The sequence below is a fragment of the Scomber japonicus genome, chromosome 2 (genome assembly GCF_027409825.1).
Source record: "Scomber japonicus isolate fScoJap1 chromosome 2, fScoJap1.pri, whole genome shotgun sequence".
NCBI lineage: Eukaryota > Metazoa > Chordata > Actinopteri > Scombriformes > Scombridae > Scomber > Scomber japonicus.
Genome location: NC_070579.1, coordinates 9880766 through 9899966, shown reverse-complemented (window position 1 = coordinate 9899966; position 19201 = coordinate 9880766). Strand labels below are relative to the sequence as shown.

Genomic DNA, 19201 nt, shown 5'->3' with positions numbered 1-19201 from the left:
CTGTGTCTATTTTCTACCTATTTATTTAATTTGTATTTATTTATTAATTTTTTAACAATTATTTTATGTTTTGGCTATACTGATGCAGTTAATAATAGCTGTATGTGAAGAAGCACAATGGTAGATGTTAACCAGAAAGGGAATAAGTGTGGATGGTGATGACTGGGGAGGGGTTTGACTCTGTTGGGGGGGGGGGGGGGGGCTGGGTTGTTGTTTCATTGTTATTGTGAATAATGAAAAGAAAAAAGAAAAAATGTTAATCACAAAGAAATATTGTGATATTTGATTCTGCCCATATCGCCCAGCCTTAGCATCTGCTTGTTGGATAGGTCCAAATTTTTAGTGGTGACGGTCATGGTTCCCAGATAGTGAACCCTTATGAGTTTGGTGATGCCCTGACTTCCCATATGATATTTATAGTATTGAGTAAGCTTTATTCCAGCAAGGCTTTAGACTCTGCAGACTACACAGTGCTCTGAACACTGATGTCTTTATGATTGAAAGATTATGTCATGTGTGAGTTAAAATAAATCTGATGTCACCATGAGTCACCAAAGGTACCGCCGCATTAACCAAAAGTAGATCTCCAGGAATGACAGTTGAAGATCCTTAACTCCCATAGTGATTCTAGAATGTGTGAACTGTGACATCATCCAGTATCTATAGCATAGTCAATAGTGATCAGGCGTGTTGGGATGAAGAGGAGTCGGAGTCTAATGATTACATTGGGTGATATAATTTCATTACAAATAAAAAAGTACTTACAAGCTCATCCATTCATATTCAAAAACTTTTAAGGCCTTATGCATTTCTCTCTCTATTGACTCCACGAACCCTGAAGGTCTGTGAGAGTCATGTGTGCAGATACAGGTTTTTCCTTTTTTTTTAGGTTTTTCCTTTTTTTTTTTTTTTTACATCTGGCAAAAGTGGCTACAATCTGGATTACATATATTCACAATCATGACCCGCCTCTATTACAGAAGAGGTGAGGTCATCTCTTAGTGTGCAGCGTTGGTGGCACCACTTTCACTCTTACTCACATCTCTGTAAGGGATTATTCTCTAACCCAATACATCATGAGCTCTTTGATAGCAAGACCTTGAACCCCGCCCCCCACCCCCACCTCCAGTCCTCGATGCGTCCCCATGCACCTTTAGGTCACCTATTTTTAGCTATGATACACTAACAGCGTTCTTTTATTCATCCAAACTGTCCCTTCACAATCCATAGTGCCTCATTTTAACAAGAAAAGCTGGTCCGACTGGCACCCTCCTCTTCCTCCCTTCACTGGGGTCCCAGCCCTCCTTGGGTGCTCTGGCTGTCGCTGTGGTCGGTCCCCCACAGTCGGTAGAACTGACTGAAGTCCACGTATGGTGGGACCCTGCCCGTCTCGTCAGGCTGAGCCGCCTGGCTGCCCCTCTGGCGGAACAGGCTGCCGTCTCCCGAGCTGGAGCTGGAGCTCTGCGTCTGAGTGTTGGTGGACTGGAGGGTCGCTGTGGGGCTCTGGCTGCTGGGGAGAGTGGAGGAGTAAAAAGAGGAGGAGGAGGAGGGGGGGATAGGTGGTAGGGTGGGGAGAGTGGAAAAAGAGGAGGAGGAGGAGATAGGTACGAGGGTGGGAAAAGAGGAGGAGGAGGAGATGGGTACGAGGGTGGGAATATAGGAGGAAGAACAGGGGGCGTCGTAGTAGAGGAAGGGGTCCGTGTCGTGGGAGGAGAGACAAAAGAGAGAGGTGGAGAGAGGGAGGGGACGGGGAGGAGCGGGGGTGGTGGAGAGAGAGAAGAGGGAGGTGGAGAGAGGCAGAGGGGGAAGAGGGGGGAGAGGGAGGGGAGGGGAAAAAGGGAGTTCAATTATGGGCTGTAGGATGTCGACGGACGTTTGGCAGGTAGCTGGGTGAAACGTGCTAAAGGAGGGAGAAAAAAAAGGAGAGGCAGAAGGACAAAGTGTAGGACACAGGATGGATATTGGCAAGGCGGGACCCATGAGGAAGAGAAATATATACACCGTGAGTCAGAGAGTGAGTGACAGACAGATGAGAGTGGAAGTGCAGGTAATAAAAGAAGAAGAAGAAGAAGAAGAAGAAGAAGAAGAAGAAGAAGAAGAAGGAGATGAAGAAGAAGAAGGAGGAGGAGGAGAGGACGAAGAAGAAGAAGAAGAAGAAGAAGTAGGAGGAGAGGATGAAGAAGAAGGAGGAGAGGAAGAAGAAGGAGGAGAAGAAGACGAAGACGAAGAGGAAGAGGAAGAAGGAGAGGAAGAAGAAGGAGAGGAAGAAGAAGGAGGAAGAGGAGAGGAAGAAGTAGGAGGAGGAGAAGAAGAAGAAGTAGGAGTAGAGGAAGAAGAAGAAGAAGAAGTAGGAGGAGAAAAAGAAGAAGAAGAAGAAGAAATAGGAGGAGAAGAAGAAGAAGTAGGAGGAGAGGAAGAAGAAGAAGGAGAGGAAGAAGAAGGAGGAGAAGAAGACGAAGACGAAGAGGAAGAGGAAGAAGGAGAGGAAGAAGAAAGAGAGGAAGAAGAAGGAGGAGAGGAAGAAGAAGAAGGAAGAGGAGAGGAAGAAGTAGGAGGAGGAGAAGAAGAAGAAGAAGAAGTAGGAGGAGAAGAAGAAGAAGAAGAAGAAGAAGAAGAAGAAGAAGAAGAAGAAGAAGAAGAAGAAGATAGAGAAGCATCCTGTGTGGACGAAGTTCTAGACATTAATATTGACTCATATCACACTCAAGGTAGTTTCAGCCTCGTGACCCATCTTGACTACAAGCTCCGAGGATGCTGATGATGTTGCCAATGACGACATGATGTCAAAAAATTCACGCCTTGTTTGACGAGAATGAAGCATGAAAGATGTTTGTTTATTATAGCCGCGGACGCCTTTAAGGCACCAGTTTCAATCTGTGACTAAGAATATCTATTATTCCTGATGGCACTTTGATGGGAGGCTTGTTTGCCCCCATCATCACCACGGCAACCAGACTGAGCTCTAATTAACCTTCACACCCAATTTTTTACTGTTGTTAATTTCTCACAAGCTAAAATTGACTATGAATTACTATGAATGAATTAATCTTATGTGCATTTTTCAAATTATTATGATAGAATAAAGTTGAATTTGTAGATAAATGAACCAATCCTGACAAAAACTATTGAAATATATGTGTCGCTTTCAACTTGTCTTCATTCTCATTCAGTTGAAGGAGTCTTTCTTAATTAGGGCTGCGACTAATGATTGTATTCATAGACGATTAATTCGCTGATTATTTCCCTCAATTGATCAATTATTCATTTTGTCAGTGAAATATTAAAACAACACGGGGAAAAATGGGATTTGCAGTTTCTTAGAGGCTACACTGATTTCTACTGAATAACAGCCCGAACCTAAAAGATGTTTAATTTAGTGTCATATATGACACTATGATTAAGAGGATAAAAGCAGACAGGAAGAGTAACTTTAAAATGTTGATTATTTTTCATCCTATCAGCTAATCAATGAATCACCTAAACCAGGGGTGTCAAACATGCGGCCCGTGGGCCAGAACCGGCCCGCCAAGAGGTCCAATCCGGCCCACTTTCCTTCCTGTCTTCTTTTCCTTTCTTCCTTCTGCCTTTCCGACCTTCCATCTGTCCTTCCTCCCTTTCTTTCTTTACTTATTTTTTAATTATTATTATTTTTATTTATTTTATTTTATTATTATTATTATTTATTTATTTATTCTTCTTGTTTTGATCTTGTTTCTGTGTATTAATCTTAAAATTAATAAAAAATAAGGGGGAAAAAACTGTATCCCTGTTAAAAAATGTAGTCTGTAACGTAATCCAAGTACCATAATATTAAAGTAATGTAACTACTTTAGGATTACTGCAAGAGGAACAAACATTTGGTGCAAAATTGTTCACTTTCTATAAAATTAAACTATCTAATTGACAAAGAGCAGCACTAATTCCCTCACTGTGTTCGGGTGGAGATGTTAATGTGTTCAGAGAGTTGGTGTTAATTAAGGGTGAAATCTTCAGTCAGACTCTGAGCTACTTAAAATCATTTCAGCTACTTCAAAATAAAAATGTCCTGACGGCTCAGACGGAGCTCAGGGTTCATCTATAAATCCTCCCCAAGCCTACTTAAGAGATCATAGTGCTGGGCGGTATGACCAAAAATGTATATCACGGTATTTTTCAAAATAAAAGCGGTTTCACGGTATATGACGGTATTTTTTCTGGTTTCATATAGTTCTGGGCGGTATACCGGTTCACACTGAATACAGCTGTATATTTTCGTTATGATATGAATTTCATCACACAATGTTAGGAACACTGCGCCGCGCGACACTGTTTCAGACGGGACCCTTTTCAGTGTTGCGCTTCTTGCTGCTCAACAAACAGCAGAAGATGTTTGCCTACTGAGCAAGTTACCATGACGATAGTTCACGCATCACATCCTGGTTTTTTTAATAATTAGTCAGTAAACTCAGCATCGTCTGACGCAGGCTGGAAACTCTGCACTTTTATTTACAGTTAAAACATTTCGCTGTGTGTAACGGAGCTGCAGTGGCTTCCTGTCTAAGCTTTTCAAAATAAAACCTTTGTTAATGTGCTCTTCTTATTATCATTAACAAACAAAGTTGGGGCTGTAAATTACGGGAGATTCCCGGGAGAAAAGACAAAACGGGAGAGCCGAGGGAGATGAGTCTAAAATATGGGAAGAACGGGAATGTTGGCAGCTCTGATATTCCTAATATTCACTCATCATGACAGTAAAATAGTCCGTCCTAAGTCAATCTGCTTCAGTAGATTAGTAGTTCCTCTCTCAACTAGTAGAAGATGTTGTGAACAGCTGATTATGCATGAAAAAAAAATACCGTCATATACCGTGAAACCACTTTTATTTTGAAAAATACTGTGAAACCGCTTTTATTTTGAAAAATACTGTCATGTACCGTGAAACCACTTTTATTTTGAAAAATACAGTGATATATCAATTTTTGGTCATACCGCCCAGCACTAGTTTCATAGTTATTATTTTGACATTACACAGTACGGATTTTGACCCATATTGCATCTCGTGGGCGTTCCTATGTAGAGCTTTAACATATTCCAGTGTCATTTGTCTCTGAACACTGAAATCACATTATAAATGACCCCTAAGTCGTTCCTGATTTAATTAGATGTCGATGCATGTGCTATATAGTAAATGAAAAGTAAGGTATTAAAATTGCTTTTCCAGCCGTACTTGGATCAGTGTTCCCCTCTCAAGACTGTGAAGGGCACCATGGCGATACACACAGGACACACCGCGGGGTAGTGAAAACCACGCTTACACATAAATAAGCATAGAAACGGAGGGGGACACAGGGGAGTGAAAATCCAGCTTACCCAAAATAAATATAGAAAAAGGGGAAGTTGAATATAGTGCTTATCTAAAATACACCCAAAATAAACTTAGCAGTAGGGGAGTCAGAATGAAGCTTACATACTACAGAAGTGGGGACATGGGAGGGGGGAAAAAGCTTATCCACGACGTTCGCAGCAGGAAGTGGAACACGAGGGAGTGAAAAAACCAAATCAGCCTCGTTCAGAGAATACACAGAGAGAGGAAAGAGATAAAAAGGGAGAGCTAGACGAGAGCAAATAGGCTAACCAGACTTACCCTGGCGTCGGAGTGCCTTCCTCTAGAGTGGAGGCGGTGTTCGTCCCGTTGGTGAGGGTACTTTGGGAAGGCATGACCAGGGAGAGGGTCACACTGGTTTTACTGGTGCTCTGGCTGTTGGAGTAAGGGACTGACACCGGGTAGATACGACCGCCTGAGAGAAAGAGGAGAAAGAAGAGAAGATAATAGGACATGTGAAGGTTTAAAAAAAAAAAAAAAAAAAACCCACAGTAAAACAAACAAAAGCTTGTTTATTCGAGCCGAAATGAAAAAGTATGTGGCAGAGCAATCTTGTTCTTTTGTACATTTCGCAAGTGGTATTATCTAGAAAAAACAATAACTGTGGAGCTAGTTTGCAGTTTCAACATAAATGGGTACCTTGGGAACCTTGAATAAATTGTTTTGGGTTTTTTTTTTGTTTTTTTTGTGCCTCGACTTTGTTATTTTGGCTCCGTGTGGTATTCTCGGCTACGCCCATCAACATCTTTCATTTCTCTATCCCTGGATCTGCTGCTCAGATGTGGATAAAGCTAGTATTACAAGCGGTGGTTGTGTGTGTGTGGAGCTCTTCGCTGTTGTTTTTTAGGCGGAGGACTACGTTGAATCCAGATCTGCACATAGGACCAGTGTGGAGGATTTAATGGCATCTAGCAGTGAGAGTCTAGATCAGGGATGTCAAACTCATCTTCATTCAGGAAGGAAGGAAGGAAGGAAGGAAGGACGGAAGGAAGGAAGGAAGGACAGATGGAAGGAAGAGAAGAGAAGACAAGTAGGAAGGAAGGAAGGAAGGAAGGAAGGAAAAGAGGGAGGAGAAGGAAGAGAATACAGGAAGGAAGGAAGAAAGGAAGGAAGAAAGGGAGGAAGGACAGATGGAAGGAAGAGAAGAGAAGGAAGGAAGGAAGAAAGGAAGGACAGATGGAAGGAAGAGAAGAGAAGACAAGGAAGGAAGGAAGGAAGGAACAGAGGGAGGAGAAGGAAAAGAATACAAGAAGGAAAGCTGGAAGGAAGGAAGAAAGGGAGGAAGGACAGATGGAAGGAAGAGAAGAGAAGACAAGAAGGAAGGAAGGAAGGAAGGGAGCAAGGACAGATGGAAGGAAGCAAGGACAGATGGAAGGAAGAGAAGAGAAGACATGAAGGAAGGAAGGAAGCAAGGAAGGAAGGAAGGGAGCAAGGACAGATGGAAGGAAAGAAGGAAGGAAAAGAACACAGGAAGGAAGGAAGGAAGGAAAAGAGGAAGAAGGAAGCTTGGCCGTATTGGACCTCTCGGCGGGCCGGTTCTGGCCCACGGGCCGCATGTTTGACACCCCTGGTCCAGACTGTAAACATCTTAATACACCTCACACTCCCCTTCCAAGGTAAGGAATAAAATAAAATAAAATACTAGATACCACAAACAATCTCTCTGTGTAAATCATCTGCAATTATATAAATGTAAAATATGCATAAACTCCTCATATTATATACCTGTGATTTATTATTCCAAGCGTACGGTGGCCGCAAAAGTCATGTGCACAGTGTTTGTTTTGTCCATTCTGGGCTACCGTAGAACTAGAGCTCGACTAATATAACAGTCAGCTGATACTATCCGCTAACATTCACCTATCACAGATATATCGGTATCAGTGGATGTTATCCAATATATATTTTTGTATCTTTTAAAGTTATACAGGCAGCATTTTATGTATATTTGACCCTTTTAGTTTAATATACGCATGTTTTTTTAAAATTCATAGCTAATTTTAATTATTAAATTCCCAGAGAGGTTTTACTGTTTCAGTGCATTGATGTCATTTTATAATAATAATAATAATAATAATAATAATAAATTTAATTTGTATTGCACTCTACATTTCAACAATCTCAAAGTGCGATAAAATAAATAAATAAAAATAAACTAAAAAGAATAAATAAAAAGAAAAGGTTAAAAGAGAACATTTAAAAGACACTTAGCAAAATGCTTTAGTAAAGAGATAAGTTTTAAGGTCTCTTTTAAACACATCTGCAGTACACTACAATAAGGTTTATTGTTAAATTGTAAAATATCAAAATATCATACCTTTATTACAAAGAAAAGTGTGTTTATCTATATATTCTGTACATATAATGTTATCAGCCAATGTATTGATTTTTTTTTTTTACTCCCAAATATAGTATTGGTCAGGCTTTAGAAACATTTTGGGGCGCCATGATGGGCTCCATGGAAGAGGACTCACTCCTTATGTAGATATAAAAGTTAATTCTAAGGTAACAAAAACAAAGATTCTTCTTATTTTTTAGGTGATTATATAATTAAAAACTTTCTTTCAAGTCAATTTCTGCCAGTAGATAACCCCAAATCTTACACACTGGTCTGTTAAAAGTATCTGATATGGATATTTTAAATGTTAATAGGAGTTTGTTTATGTAGATACTGTAGAGCCTTTCAACAGCAGACATCAGAAAGTGCTTCATGATAACAATCAATAAAAAAAAACAACAAACTATAGTAAAATACAGACATAAAGAAATATACTACAGACATGAAAGGTATAAAAAATAAGATAAAAAAGTTTTCTAGAAGTCATAAAGTAAGTTGGATAAAGCTGTTCATACATTTCTAGTGTTTCTTAATACTTCCTGACTTCACTGCCCTGTCTGTGGTTCTCAGCTCTAATCTCACTCAATCCTACTGAACATGGAAATCTCTCAAATACATAAATAAAGTATAAATCTTCATATTAAAACGGACTCAGTAATATCCTAAAACAGCTGATCGTTGTAGTTTTTAAATAGGAGGAAAAAGTGCATTTTTTAAAAAGGAACTATTTCCAGCTGCAGATGAATACATATTTAGTGTTGACATATCACACACAGTACTTGTTAGGATGAGTTTATCTTTAGCTTTTAGTCTTTCATCCTTAAGGTTTTCTAACATTAGCCTTAATGAGGCCAGCGTCCTGAGCATTTCCCCATCAAACCCCCCCCCCCCGACAAACCCAAAATGCCCCCCCTTCCTACCCTGAGTGGGGGTCAGCGCTCCGTCGACCAGGGGGTAGTTGAGCGTGCGGATGAGCAGGGTCATGTCCTCGTGCCGGGAACAGAGCGCTGCCCTCTGACGGCCGGACACGAAAGCATCGTGGTGCAGCCGTTTGATGCGCTCCACCACCGACTGAGCCACCGCCTCCAGGCTGGTCTGCTGAGCCAGCTCTGCTGCTACCATGGCAACGATTTCCTACGATGGAGAGAATGAGTGAGAGAAAGTAGGAGTGGGAATGTGTTTAATGTGTTTTACTTGTTATCTGATTTTTCTTGTTATCTGTTTTATGCTTGTGTTAAAATGGTCTGTTTGCTTTTTTTTAAAGTGCTTTATAAATAAAATAAACTTGAAATGTGAAAATTAAAATGCTCCTGGACAACAAGAAGTGACAATACATGACACAGACTTATGTAGAGTCATGTGAAAAGCTGAGTAAAGAGAAGAACAGATACGCCCCATGAATCTGCCAGATAGAAGTAGTACTGGGCGGTATGACCAAAAATGTATATCACGGTATTTTTCAAAATAAAAGCGCTTTCACAGTATATGATGGTATTTTTCAAAATAAAAGCGGTTTCACGGTATATGATGGTATTTTTCAAAATAAAAGCGGTTTCACAGTATATGATGGTATTTTTCAAAATAAAAGCGGTTTCACGGTATATGATGGTATTTTTCAAAATAAAAGAAGTTTCACGGTATATGACGGTATTTCTTTTCATGCATAATCAGCTGTTCACAACATCTTCTACTAGTTGAGAGAGGAACTACTACTCTACTGCAGTAGATTGACTTAGGATGGACTAGTTTACTGTCATGATGAGTGAATATTAGTAATATCAGAGCTGCCAACATTCCCGTTTCTCCCGGTTTCTCCCGCATTTTAGACTCATCTCCCGCAGCCCTCCCGTTTTGTCTTTTCTCCCGGGAATCTTCCATAATTTACAGCCCCAACTTTGTTTGTTAATGATAATAATAAGAAGAGCACAATAACAAAGGTTTTATTTTGAAAGTTTAGACAGGAAGCCACCGCAGCTTCGTTAGTTAGAGTTTCCAGCCTGCGTCAGACGATGCTGAGTTTACTGACTAATTATTAAAAACCAGGATGTGATGCGTGAACTATCATCATGGTAACTCGCTCGGTAGGCTCACATCTTCTATTATTTGTTGAGCAGCAAGAAACGCAACACAGAAAAGGGTCCCTCCTGAAACAGTGTCTTGTGCACAGCGTTCCCAACGTTGTGTGATGAAATACATCAGTATGGCGGTACATTAAAAATTCATATCATAACAAAAATATAGCACTAGATAGAAGTTAAAAGAAAAGGAAAAGTGGCTGAGGGGTGAAGAACTTGCCAGGATGAACTTTTTACTGACCTGATTGGCCTGTTCGGGGCCGTGGGCGGACTCGAGTGCATTGATGAGGCCCTCTGACATCAGCAACAAGAAGCCCGTCACGTTGTCCAAAGACTGACTGCCGTGAATCTCCGGCTCTGCGATGACTGGCTTCGACTTGGCCGTGCTGAAAGGCGGAGGAGGAGGAGGACGGGAGAATGATAAGATGATAAGATGATAAGATGATACGTGAATAGATGAATAAAAGAGTGAAGAGGAGTTGAACAGAAGAAGAGGAGAGGAGAGAGACATTTACATATATAAAAAAAAGGAAGGAGTAAAAGGTCAAAGTTAGCAGAGAGACAGTTTGGAAAGAGAAACTGAGACATGAGTGCACCTGACCTAAACATAATAAACCTTTAATTCATCTCACTTCTGTCTATATACTCTCTCCACATCACATTTCCTGCACTCTCTTTTTATTCTAACGGCACTAAAGAGGAAATCCTATAAAGAATCTTCTGTATGCTTTATTGAGGATCATAATTGGAATGACTCATAAGATATCTGAGCCTGATTAGCTTGACCTGGACTGCAGACAGGAACAGGAAATGAGAAGTGTGAGAGAGAGATGGGGGGTGGAGGGGGTTGGGTGGGTGGGTGGGTGGTGGGGGGGTACGGATTAGGGTATTTCGAAAGGCTTAGCTGTGGTCAGAGAGAGAGAGGGCTGGAACGGAGTCAGATCTGATAATAACGACCACAATATGGAGACAGAGCGAGCCAAGTACCGCTGAGTATAAACACACTCAGTTAAAAAAAGAGGGATCTACTTTAACCCTCGTGTCGTTCCTTCTTTCTTTCCTCCCTCCTTCCTTTCCTTCTTTCCTTCCTCCCTCCCTTCATTCTTACCTTCCTTCCTCCTTCTCTCTTTCCTCTCTCCCTCCCTCCTTTCCTCCCTCCTTTCCTTCCTGCTTCCTTCCTTCCTTCCTTCCTCCTTCCCTCCTTCTCTCTTTCTTTCCTCCTTTCCTTCCCTCTCTTTCTTTCCTCCCTCCTTCCTTCTTCTTTCCTTCCTTCCCTCCTTCTCTCTTTCTTTCTTTCCTCCCTCCCTCCTTCCTTCCTCCTTTCCTGCCTTCCTTCCTTCCTTCCTCCTCTCCTTTCCTTCCTTCCCTCCTTCTCTCATTCTTTCCTCCCTACTTTCTTCTTTCCTTCCTCCCTCCCTCCTTCCTCCCTCCCTCCTTCCTCCCTTCTTCCTTCCTTCTTCCTCCCTCCTTTCCTCCTTGACTCAAGGACTAAGGACAGGAGGGTTAAAAGAGGAAGTAGTTTATTCATTTTCAGCTCTATATTTTTATTCTGTGACTCCACTTGAGTCACTCTGCATGATTCAGTTAAAAAAAAACAAAAACATTTTTATCTTATTCTGGGTTTTTATGCAGCTCCTCAGTTCAGCCTCTGTCTGAAACAGGCCGTTTTAGCTCCTGTCTCTTTAAGAGCCTGCTCTGTTCTGATTGGTTAGCCTCCTAAAGCTTCAGGCCGCTGGGAAGGCTACGTAAACAAACTATTAAACAACAGGAATAAAAGTTCACTTCTTTTTCTCTTTTTTTAGTCAAAATGTCAACTTCTCAAACACATATGTACATGTTTGAGCTGAAATATGAACTGAAATAAAGGATTTTCGCAAAAACAACACATGGAAAACCTTAGCAACAACCTTAGCAACCAAGGCTACATAATGGATGTTCGTTTAAAGGCAAATTGACCCTGTCTGTTTTTTACTGTTCCTTCTTTCCTCCCTTCCTTCCTTTCTCTATCCCCCTTTCTTCCTTCCTTCTGTCCATCATTCCTCCCTCCCTCCCTCCTTCTTTCCTTCCTTCCTTTCCTCCTTTCTTCTTTCCTCTGTCCTTCCTTCCCTATTTCCTTTGGCTTCCTTCCTTCCTTCCTTTCCTTCCTCCCTTCCTTCTTTCCTTCCTTCCTCCTTTCTTCCGTGCTTCCTTCCTTCCTTTCCTTCCTCCCTTCCTTACCTTCTTCCTTCCTTCTTTCCTTTCCTCCCTTCCTTCCACCTTCCTTTCCTTCCTCCCTTCCTTCTTTACTCTGTCCTTCTTTCCTTCCTTCCTCCATCCTTCCTCCCTTCCATCCCTCCTTGACTTGAGGACAACAGGAGTGTTAACTTCAACATTATAATGGATATCTCAGTGACATGCAGTATAATATGTCTGCAGGATTTAGTTGTCAAAGGGATTTAAATAAAATCCTTGACGTGTGATTGGATCTCTCAGAGTGGGCGTGAAGCTGTAGAGAAATGTGGAGATTTAGACGACTTAAGATATAATTATCTAGTTTAGTTCAAGATGAGTCATCAAAAACATTTTAATCTTTGACACAGAGAGGTAAGAGAGGGAACACTCAAAATGATCGTGGCAAGAAATAAAAGAAACAATTAACACAACTTTTCTTCTTTTCTTTTTTACTGTGACTTTATGTTTCTTTAGATGTCACAGATCCAAGCGAGACACATTTCTCCAAAAAAAAAGTCCCGCTCCGGTCTGAAATGGCTTTTCCTAAAATGTGACTTCAGTCGGATGTTTGAGCTTCACTGTGCAGAATGATTTATATGCAGACTTTGACACTTGAAGGCTGTTTTAACTTTCATCTGTCGAAGGTGGAAAGTTTCTCGTAAATCTGAGCTGAAGGCTGAGGCTGATGTGGAAACCCGAAACCTTCACTACACACACACTTAAAAACAGATCTATAGTGAAGTAGGAGACATCGTATGCATTAAGCTTATGTCATAAAAAATAGAAGGAAGGGGTCATTTAAGGAGTTTAACTATGTAACTTGACTTAGTGGAAAAAGCATATTAGACAAATTTGAATTCAAAGCAGTGTATTTTTATATCTCTTAAAAGATGCCTGAAGAGGATCTATAACTTTATCTAATATCTGATTGATGTATTGACATTATTCAAGCTTATTGATTCAATTCATCACCCTTATATACTGTTCGGGGTCAAATCTGACCAACTTTTTATACTTTAGAGCTGTAAAAACAACCACATACACATTTATTTAAGCCGGACTTTTCCTAATGTGACCCACAGTATAGAAAATGGAAATAAAAGGCATCATTGTTTTTATTGATTTTATTGATTTTAAAGCAAATCATTATTTTATGCTACAATCTTATATTTAATGCTCTATTCTAGGATTTTATTTCTCTCTTTCTATTTTTCTGTACTTTGTTTTTATTATTAGTGTGTGTGTGGGGGGGGGTATGTTTTAATGTTTCCATGTGTTTACTATTATTGGGTTTTATTTTTTCTGTTTTATGTAAAGCACATTGAGTTACCATTGTGTATGAAATGCGCTATATAAATAAAACTGCCTTTCCTTATTTTTGTGAAGCTGATAAACATTTTTATATATGCAAATTAACAAGTTTAACCTGTGTTTATTTACAAATTTAAAAAAAGTTGTATTCATCATATTCTATAATGATTGTGAATGTATTTTTTTTAAACATAAGATTAATCAAACATTTATGAATGACCGATGGGGGAATTAATGAATGTAAATTGGTGTAGAGACTAATTACGAGTCAGAATATGAACAGTGTTATTTGTTATTGCTGATTCACTGTGGCTTTGTCTTGCTACCTTTGTTTAATGTTAAGCAACGAGGAGAAACGGACAATGCAATAAAGTTTTATAATTCTACATTAACCCTCCTGTTGTCCTTGTGTCAAGGAAGGAAAGAAGGGAGGAAGAAGGAAGGAAAGTAGAAAGGGAGGAAGGGAGGAAGGGAAAGGAAAGGAAAGGAGGGAGGAAGGAAGGGAGGAAAGGAAAGGAAAGAAGGAAGGGAGGTAGGAGAGGAAGGAAAGGAAGGAGAAAAGAAGGAAGGAAAGAAGGGAGGAGTAAGGAAGGAAGGAAGGAAGGAAGGGAGGAAGGGAGGAAGGGAGGAGGGAAGGAAGGAAAAAGGGGGGAGGGAGGAAGGAAGTGAGGAAAGAGAGAGGAAGGAAAGAAGGAAGGGAAGAAAGAGAGAAGGAGGAATGGAGGAAGGACAGATGGAAGGAAGGAAGGAGAGAAGGACAGGAGGAAGGGAGGTGGGAGAGAAGGGAAGGAAGGAAAGAAGGGAGGAATAAGGAAGGAAGGAAGGGAGGAGGGAAGGTAGAAGGGGGAGGGAGGAAGGAAGTGAGGAAAGAGAGAGGAAGGAAAGAAGGAAGGGAAGAAAGAGAGAAGGAGGGATGGAGGAAGGACAGACGGACGGAATGAAGGAAGGGAGGAAGAAGAGAAAGGAAGGAAGGAAAGAAGGGATGAATAAGGAAGGAAGGAAAGGAGGGAGGAAGGAAGGGAGGAAGGGAGGAGGGAAGGAAGGAAGAAGGGGGGAGGGAGGAAGGAAGTGAGGAAAGAGAGAGGAAGGAAAGAAGGAAGGGACGAAAGAGAGAAGGAGGGATGGAGGAAGGACAGATGGGAGGAAGGAAGGAAGGAAGGAAAGAAGGAAAGGAGGAAGGGAGGTAGGAGAGGAAGGAAGGAAGGAAAGAAGGGAGGAATAAGGAAGGAAGGAAAGGAGGGAGGACGGGAGGGAGGAAGGGAGGAGGGAAGGAAGGAAGAAGGGGGGAGGGAGGAAGGAAGTGAGGAAAGAGAGAGGAAGGAAAGAAGGAAGGGAAGAAAGAGAGAAGGAGGGATGGAGGAAGGACAGACAGAAGGAAGGAAGGAAGGAAGGAAAAGAAGGAAAGGAGGAAGGGAGGTAGGAGAGGAAGGAAGGAAGGAAAGAAGGGAGGAACAAAGAAGGAAGGAAAGGAGGAAGGGAGGAACAGTCAAAAACAGAAGGGGCAATTCTCCTCCTCCTGCTGGCTTGCTGACATTCTGTTTACTAAAAGCATATTACAACCATTTCAGAGAGAGGAGAGCGTTAGATATCTATGTTTAACTCTAGATAATCTACCAAAGTAGATAATAAAGGAAACAACACTGTTCCTCTTCCAATGAAAAACATTTCAATACTTCACCGCTGCCACTATCTGTTATGTTTGTGTGTATTCACCTGAGCAGGTCCATTTCATTATAGTTGAGTTTAACCCTGTAGTCTCCGAGCCTCCTGGTGCTGTTCTGGCCAGCGATCTGCCCCGCCTGCCTTATACGAGCCGAATCCACTCCTGGAAGATAAAAATATAATAAATAAATACATAATATATATAAAGCAAATAAAAATGGAGGAGAAGAACATTAGAGAGACATAAGAGGGAGGGGCAGAAAGTGAGGAGATGACTTTGAAGATGGGTATATTATGAGCGAGAGGTTTTGTATGAGGGGGGATGTGGGGGGGTGGGGGGTTGTAGAGGAGGAGGAAGGGGAGGAGAGGATGTGCATTTTGAAAATATGAGGGGAGAGGTCACCTTCAGCTGGGTTAATGAAAAGACAGCCATTTCATTTAAAGTCATTCAGAGAAGGGCTTGAACAACAGAATAATTATGTGACTCTCGACTGGCAAGAGAGCGAGAGGAGGAGGAGGAGGAGAGAGAGAGAGAGAGCGAGAGGAGGAGGAGGAGAGAGAGAGAGAGCGAGCGAGCGAGAGAGAGAGAGAGAGAGTGAGGGAGAGAGAGAGAGAGCGAGAGGAGGAGGAGAGAGAGAGAGTGAGAGGAGGAGGAGGGAGAGAGAGAGTGAGAGGAGGAGGAGGGAGAGAGAGAGAGAGAGAGAGTGAGAGGAGGAGGAGGGAGAGAGAGAGCGAGAGGAGGAGGAGGGAGAGAGAGAGAGAGGAGGAAGAGAGAGAGACAGAGAGAGAGAGAGAGATAGAAAGAGAAACAGAGAGAGAGAGAGAGAGATAGAAAGAGAAACAGAGAGAGAGAGAGAGATAGAAAGAGAAACAGAGAGAGAGAGAGAAAAAGAGAGAAACAGAGAGAGAGACAGAGGGAGAGAGAGAGAGAGAGCGAGAGGAGGAGGAGAGAGAGAGAGAGCGAGAGGAAGAGGAGGGAGAGAAAGAGAGAGAAAGAGAGAGAGAGAGAGAGAGAGAGAGAGAGACAGACAGACGGAGAGAGAGACAGAAGGAGAGAGACAGAGAGGAGAGAGAGAAAGAGAGAGAGAGAGAGAGAGAGAGAGACAGACAGACGGAGAGAGAGACAGACGGAGAGAGACAGAGAGGAGAGAGAGAGAAAAAGAGAGAGAGAGAGAGAGAGCTATGCCTTCTCATCTAGTACTGTGATGTGAAACGCAGCAAATGTACCTTTTCTATTCAGACTGCACCTTTAGTTAAATCATAATAAATGTATTTATGTATCTCCTGCTGCATTCATGACCCTCGTTCCCTCGTTCTCTGACTATTAGCTCGGCCGTCCGCCATGAATATATCGCTCCAAGTGTGTTTTTATGACAGCTACTCTTCCACTAACAGCTGTATACAGATATGTAATATAAAGGAAACGTGTGTGTGTAAATATAATGATGTCACTGTTCTCATCTGATACATTTCAACACCAATACGACCAAGATATTTCATTTCCTGCCTTCATTTCATCATTTTCTTGCCTTTCTTGCTTTAATTTGAGTTTTTTCCTTGAATTGCTCTCATCTCCTTTAAAAATGGTTTGTCTGTTCTTTCTTTTTCTCTCCATCAAAACACTTTTTACTCATCAAATTGTTTCTATTTGTTCTCTTTTATAAACCCAGTTATTTTATGATTTGTGTATTTTTGAAGCACTTTGTAACTTTGATTTTGAGAAGTACGCTCTAAGTAATGTTTATTATGATTATGATTACTTGATTATTTTATTAAAGTTAAAAACTGTGACAAAAATCGGGGGGGGGGGAATCCAGATAGTAATCCAAATAGCTTTCAAAAGCCTTTTTGAAACTTTTGAAAATAAATTAAAATGAAAGACAATTAAAATAGATTATTAAAGTAGAACTTGCTGTTTCTTCTTCATGCCCAGAAACCCCCCCACCCAAGCATCCCATATCAGTGCAGTCAGTGAGGTAGAGGAGGGGACACAGGGTTGTTATGGTTACACAAAATATTAGCTGAAATGGGGATGGCAACCTACTACTACTCAATTCAACACAAAACTCAAAATGCCAAATGTATTCAATCATTACATTTTCAATCTGAGCTCTAAATAAAATAAAAGTGAAAAGTTAGTTCAGGAAGTGGGGCTGCAGCTAATCATTATTTTCATCATTGATCAGTCTGTCAGAAAACGGTGAGAAATGTTATAATAATGTTTCCCAAAGCTCAAAGATGTAACCTTAAATGTCTTGTTTTATACCGATCATTAGTCTACAACCAGGATTAAGGAGTAACGGGATACATGTAGCGGCATTATGTAGTTAGGATACAATAAAGAGGTAACTGTATTCTGCTACAGGTACAGAAAAAAAGGTATGTTTAGTAAAAATGAGGATTATTTAGTACAGGGGTGTCAAACATGCGGCCCCCGGGCCAGAATCGGCCCGCCGAGGAGTCCAATCCGGCCCGCTTTCCTTCCTGTCTTCTTTTCCGTCCATCTTTCCATCCACCCTTACTTCCTTCCATCTGTCCTTTCTTTTTTTCTTTCTTTCATCTTTCCTTCCTTTCATCTCTTACACTCCTTCCTTCCTTCCTTCTATCTTTCTTTCACTCCTTCCTTCCTTCTATCTTTCTTTCACTCCTTCCTTCCTTCCTTCTATCTTTCTTTCACTCCTTCCTTCCTTCCTTTCCTGTCTTCTCCTCTTTCCCTCCTTCCTTCCATCTTTCTTTCTTTCCTTCCTTCCCTCCCTCCTTCCTTCCTTCTTTGTTTCCTTCCTTCCTTCCTTTCCTGTCCTTCCTTCCTTCCTTCCTTCCTGCCTTCCCTGTATTTTAGTGGTCCGGCCCACATGAGATCAAATTGGGCTGTATGTGGCCCTTGAATGAAAATGAGTTTGACACCTCTGATTTTGTAGGATTACAATTTTAAAACACATTTTACAATAAAGACTTTATGCTACCATGCTCTGTAAAAGTTCCAGACGTGAGCAGAGCAAAAGCGAGAGGGAACATTATCTCTTTGATCCACGATGGTCTGAGTAGAGGATGATACCGCATGACGCATGTACACACTCTTCACACACGCATTCAATTTAAAAGTTGGCAGGTATGTTTGTTACGCCCTGAGTCACTCCCAAAGACTCGTAGTTTAAAGAGAGCTCCAGTTGATAACAGCTTGATGACAGCTTGTAGCGCTCATTACTGCTCTCCACTGATATGACTGTGTGTGTGTGTGTGTGTGTGTGTGTGTGTGTAACATGTTGACCTGATAGTGGGTCACTGGTCAACACTTTCAGTACTGAATGAGTCAAAGAAAATTTGGACTCAGACTTCACACAGCCAGCGGGTCAGGTGCTGTTTCATCAGAGATTTTACCTGAGAATGTTCCAGCACCGTGAATTGCGGAGTATTTGCACCCGTTTTATTTCTACCTTATCTGCGTTAATCTGTAGCTTTGAGCAACATGCAGACGTATGTCACAGCTGGCTGCAGCTTCATACAGCACCTGAAACAATAAGTGCGTCTCCAAAATGAGAAAAGGGCTGTGCAAACTAGAACGCACAGACATTAAAACCTAGACTCTCTGTGATCTCTGAAGCAGGTTTGGAGAGTAACAGGATACATGTAGCAGCGTTACGTAATCAGGGTACAGTTACAGAAAAAAAGACATAATCTGAAAAATGTGGATTATTTAGCAGGATTACAACATATTATATACTAACCATGTACTGTGGACTTCACACAGCTTAACAGAGTTTCATCAGAGGATTTTGAGTTAGCACCTCCACGCTAAACACCCAGGTGCAGCCAAGCGAGCCTCAGCTCCACCAAAGGACCATTTTGGAGTGTGGGAGTCGCAGCAGAGCCGTGATAGATTCCCAGTCAATAACAGGATTTTAAACATGCAATTCAAAACGCAATTAATCGTGATTAACTATGGAAATTGTGCGATTAATCTCGATTAAAAAAAATAATCATTTGACAGCCCTAGTTTAAACCTTTCAATTCAATTTCCAATTTGTGAATTTCAAGTAAAAAAAAGTCATTTATTTCCTCATTTAACTTTTCTTATTGTTAAAATCTCGTCTCGATCTCGTGAACCCAATATCGTGTCTCGTCTTGTCTCGTCTCGTGAGCTGAGTGTATCGTCACACCCCTAACACCATGTACTGTGGACACAGCCAGCGGGCTAAACAGAGTTTCATCAGAGGATTTCTTGAGAACATTACACACCGTGAA

The 19201-nt window shown here is 41.3% G+C and overlaps 1 protein-coding gene across 2 annotated transcripts in view; it reads right to left on the bottom strand.

Annotated features, from left to right (window-relative positions):
- Nucleotides 1-890: 890 nt before the first annotated feature.
- tab1 (TGF-beta activated kinase 1/MAP3K7 binding protein 1) overlaps nucleotides 891-19201 on the bottom strand; it is a 34560-nt gene continuing 16249 nt past the window's right edge. The window contains exons 7-11 of one of the 2 annotated variants that reach the window (XM_053334549.1): nucleotides 15011-15122; nucleotides 10017-10161; nucleotides 8621-8834; nucleotides 5624-5777; nucleotides 891-1510 (exon numbers count right to left, since the gene is read on the bottom strand). In XM_053334549.1, the coding sequence (XP_053190524.1) occupies nucleotides 1285-1510; nucleotides 5624-5777; nucleotides 8621-8834; nucleotides 10017-10161; nucleotides 15011-15122 (851 nt within the window). In that variant the 3' untranslated portion in view covers nucleotides 891-1284. The remainder of the gene's footprint in view (nucleotides 1511-5623; nucleotides 5778-8620; nucleotides 8835-10016; nucleotides 10162-15010; nucleotides 15123-19201) is intronic. The other variant, XM_053334556.1, reaches the window with a different exon arrangement.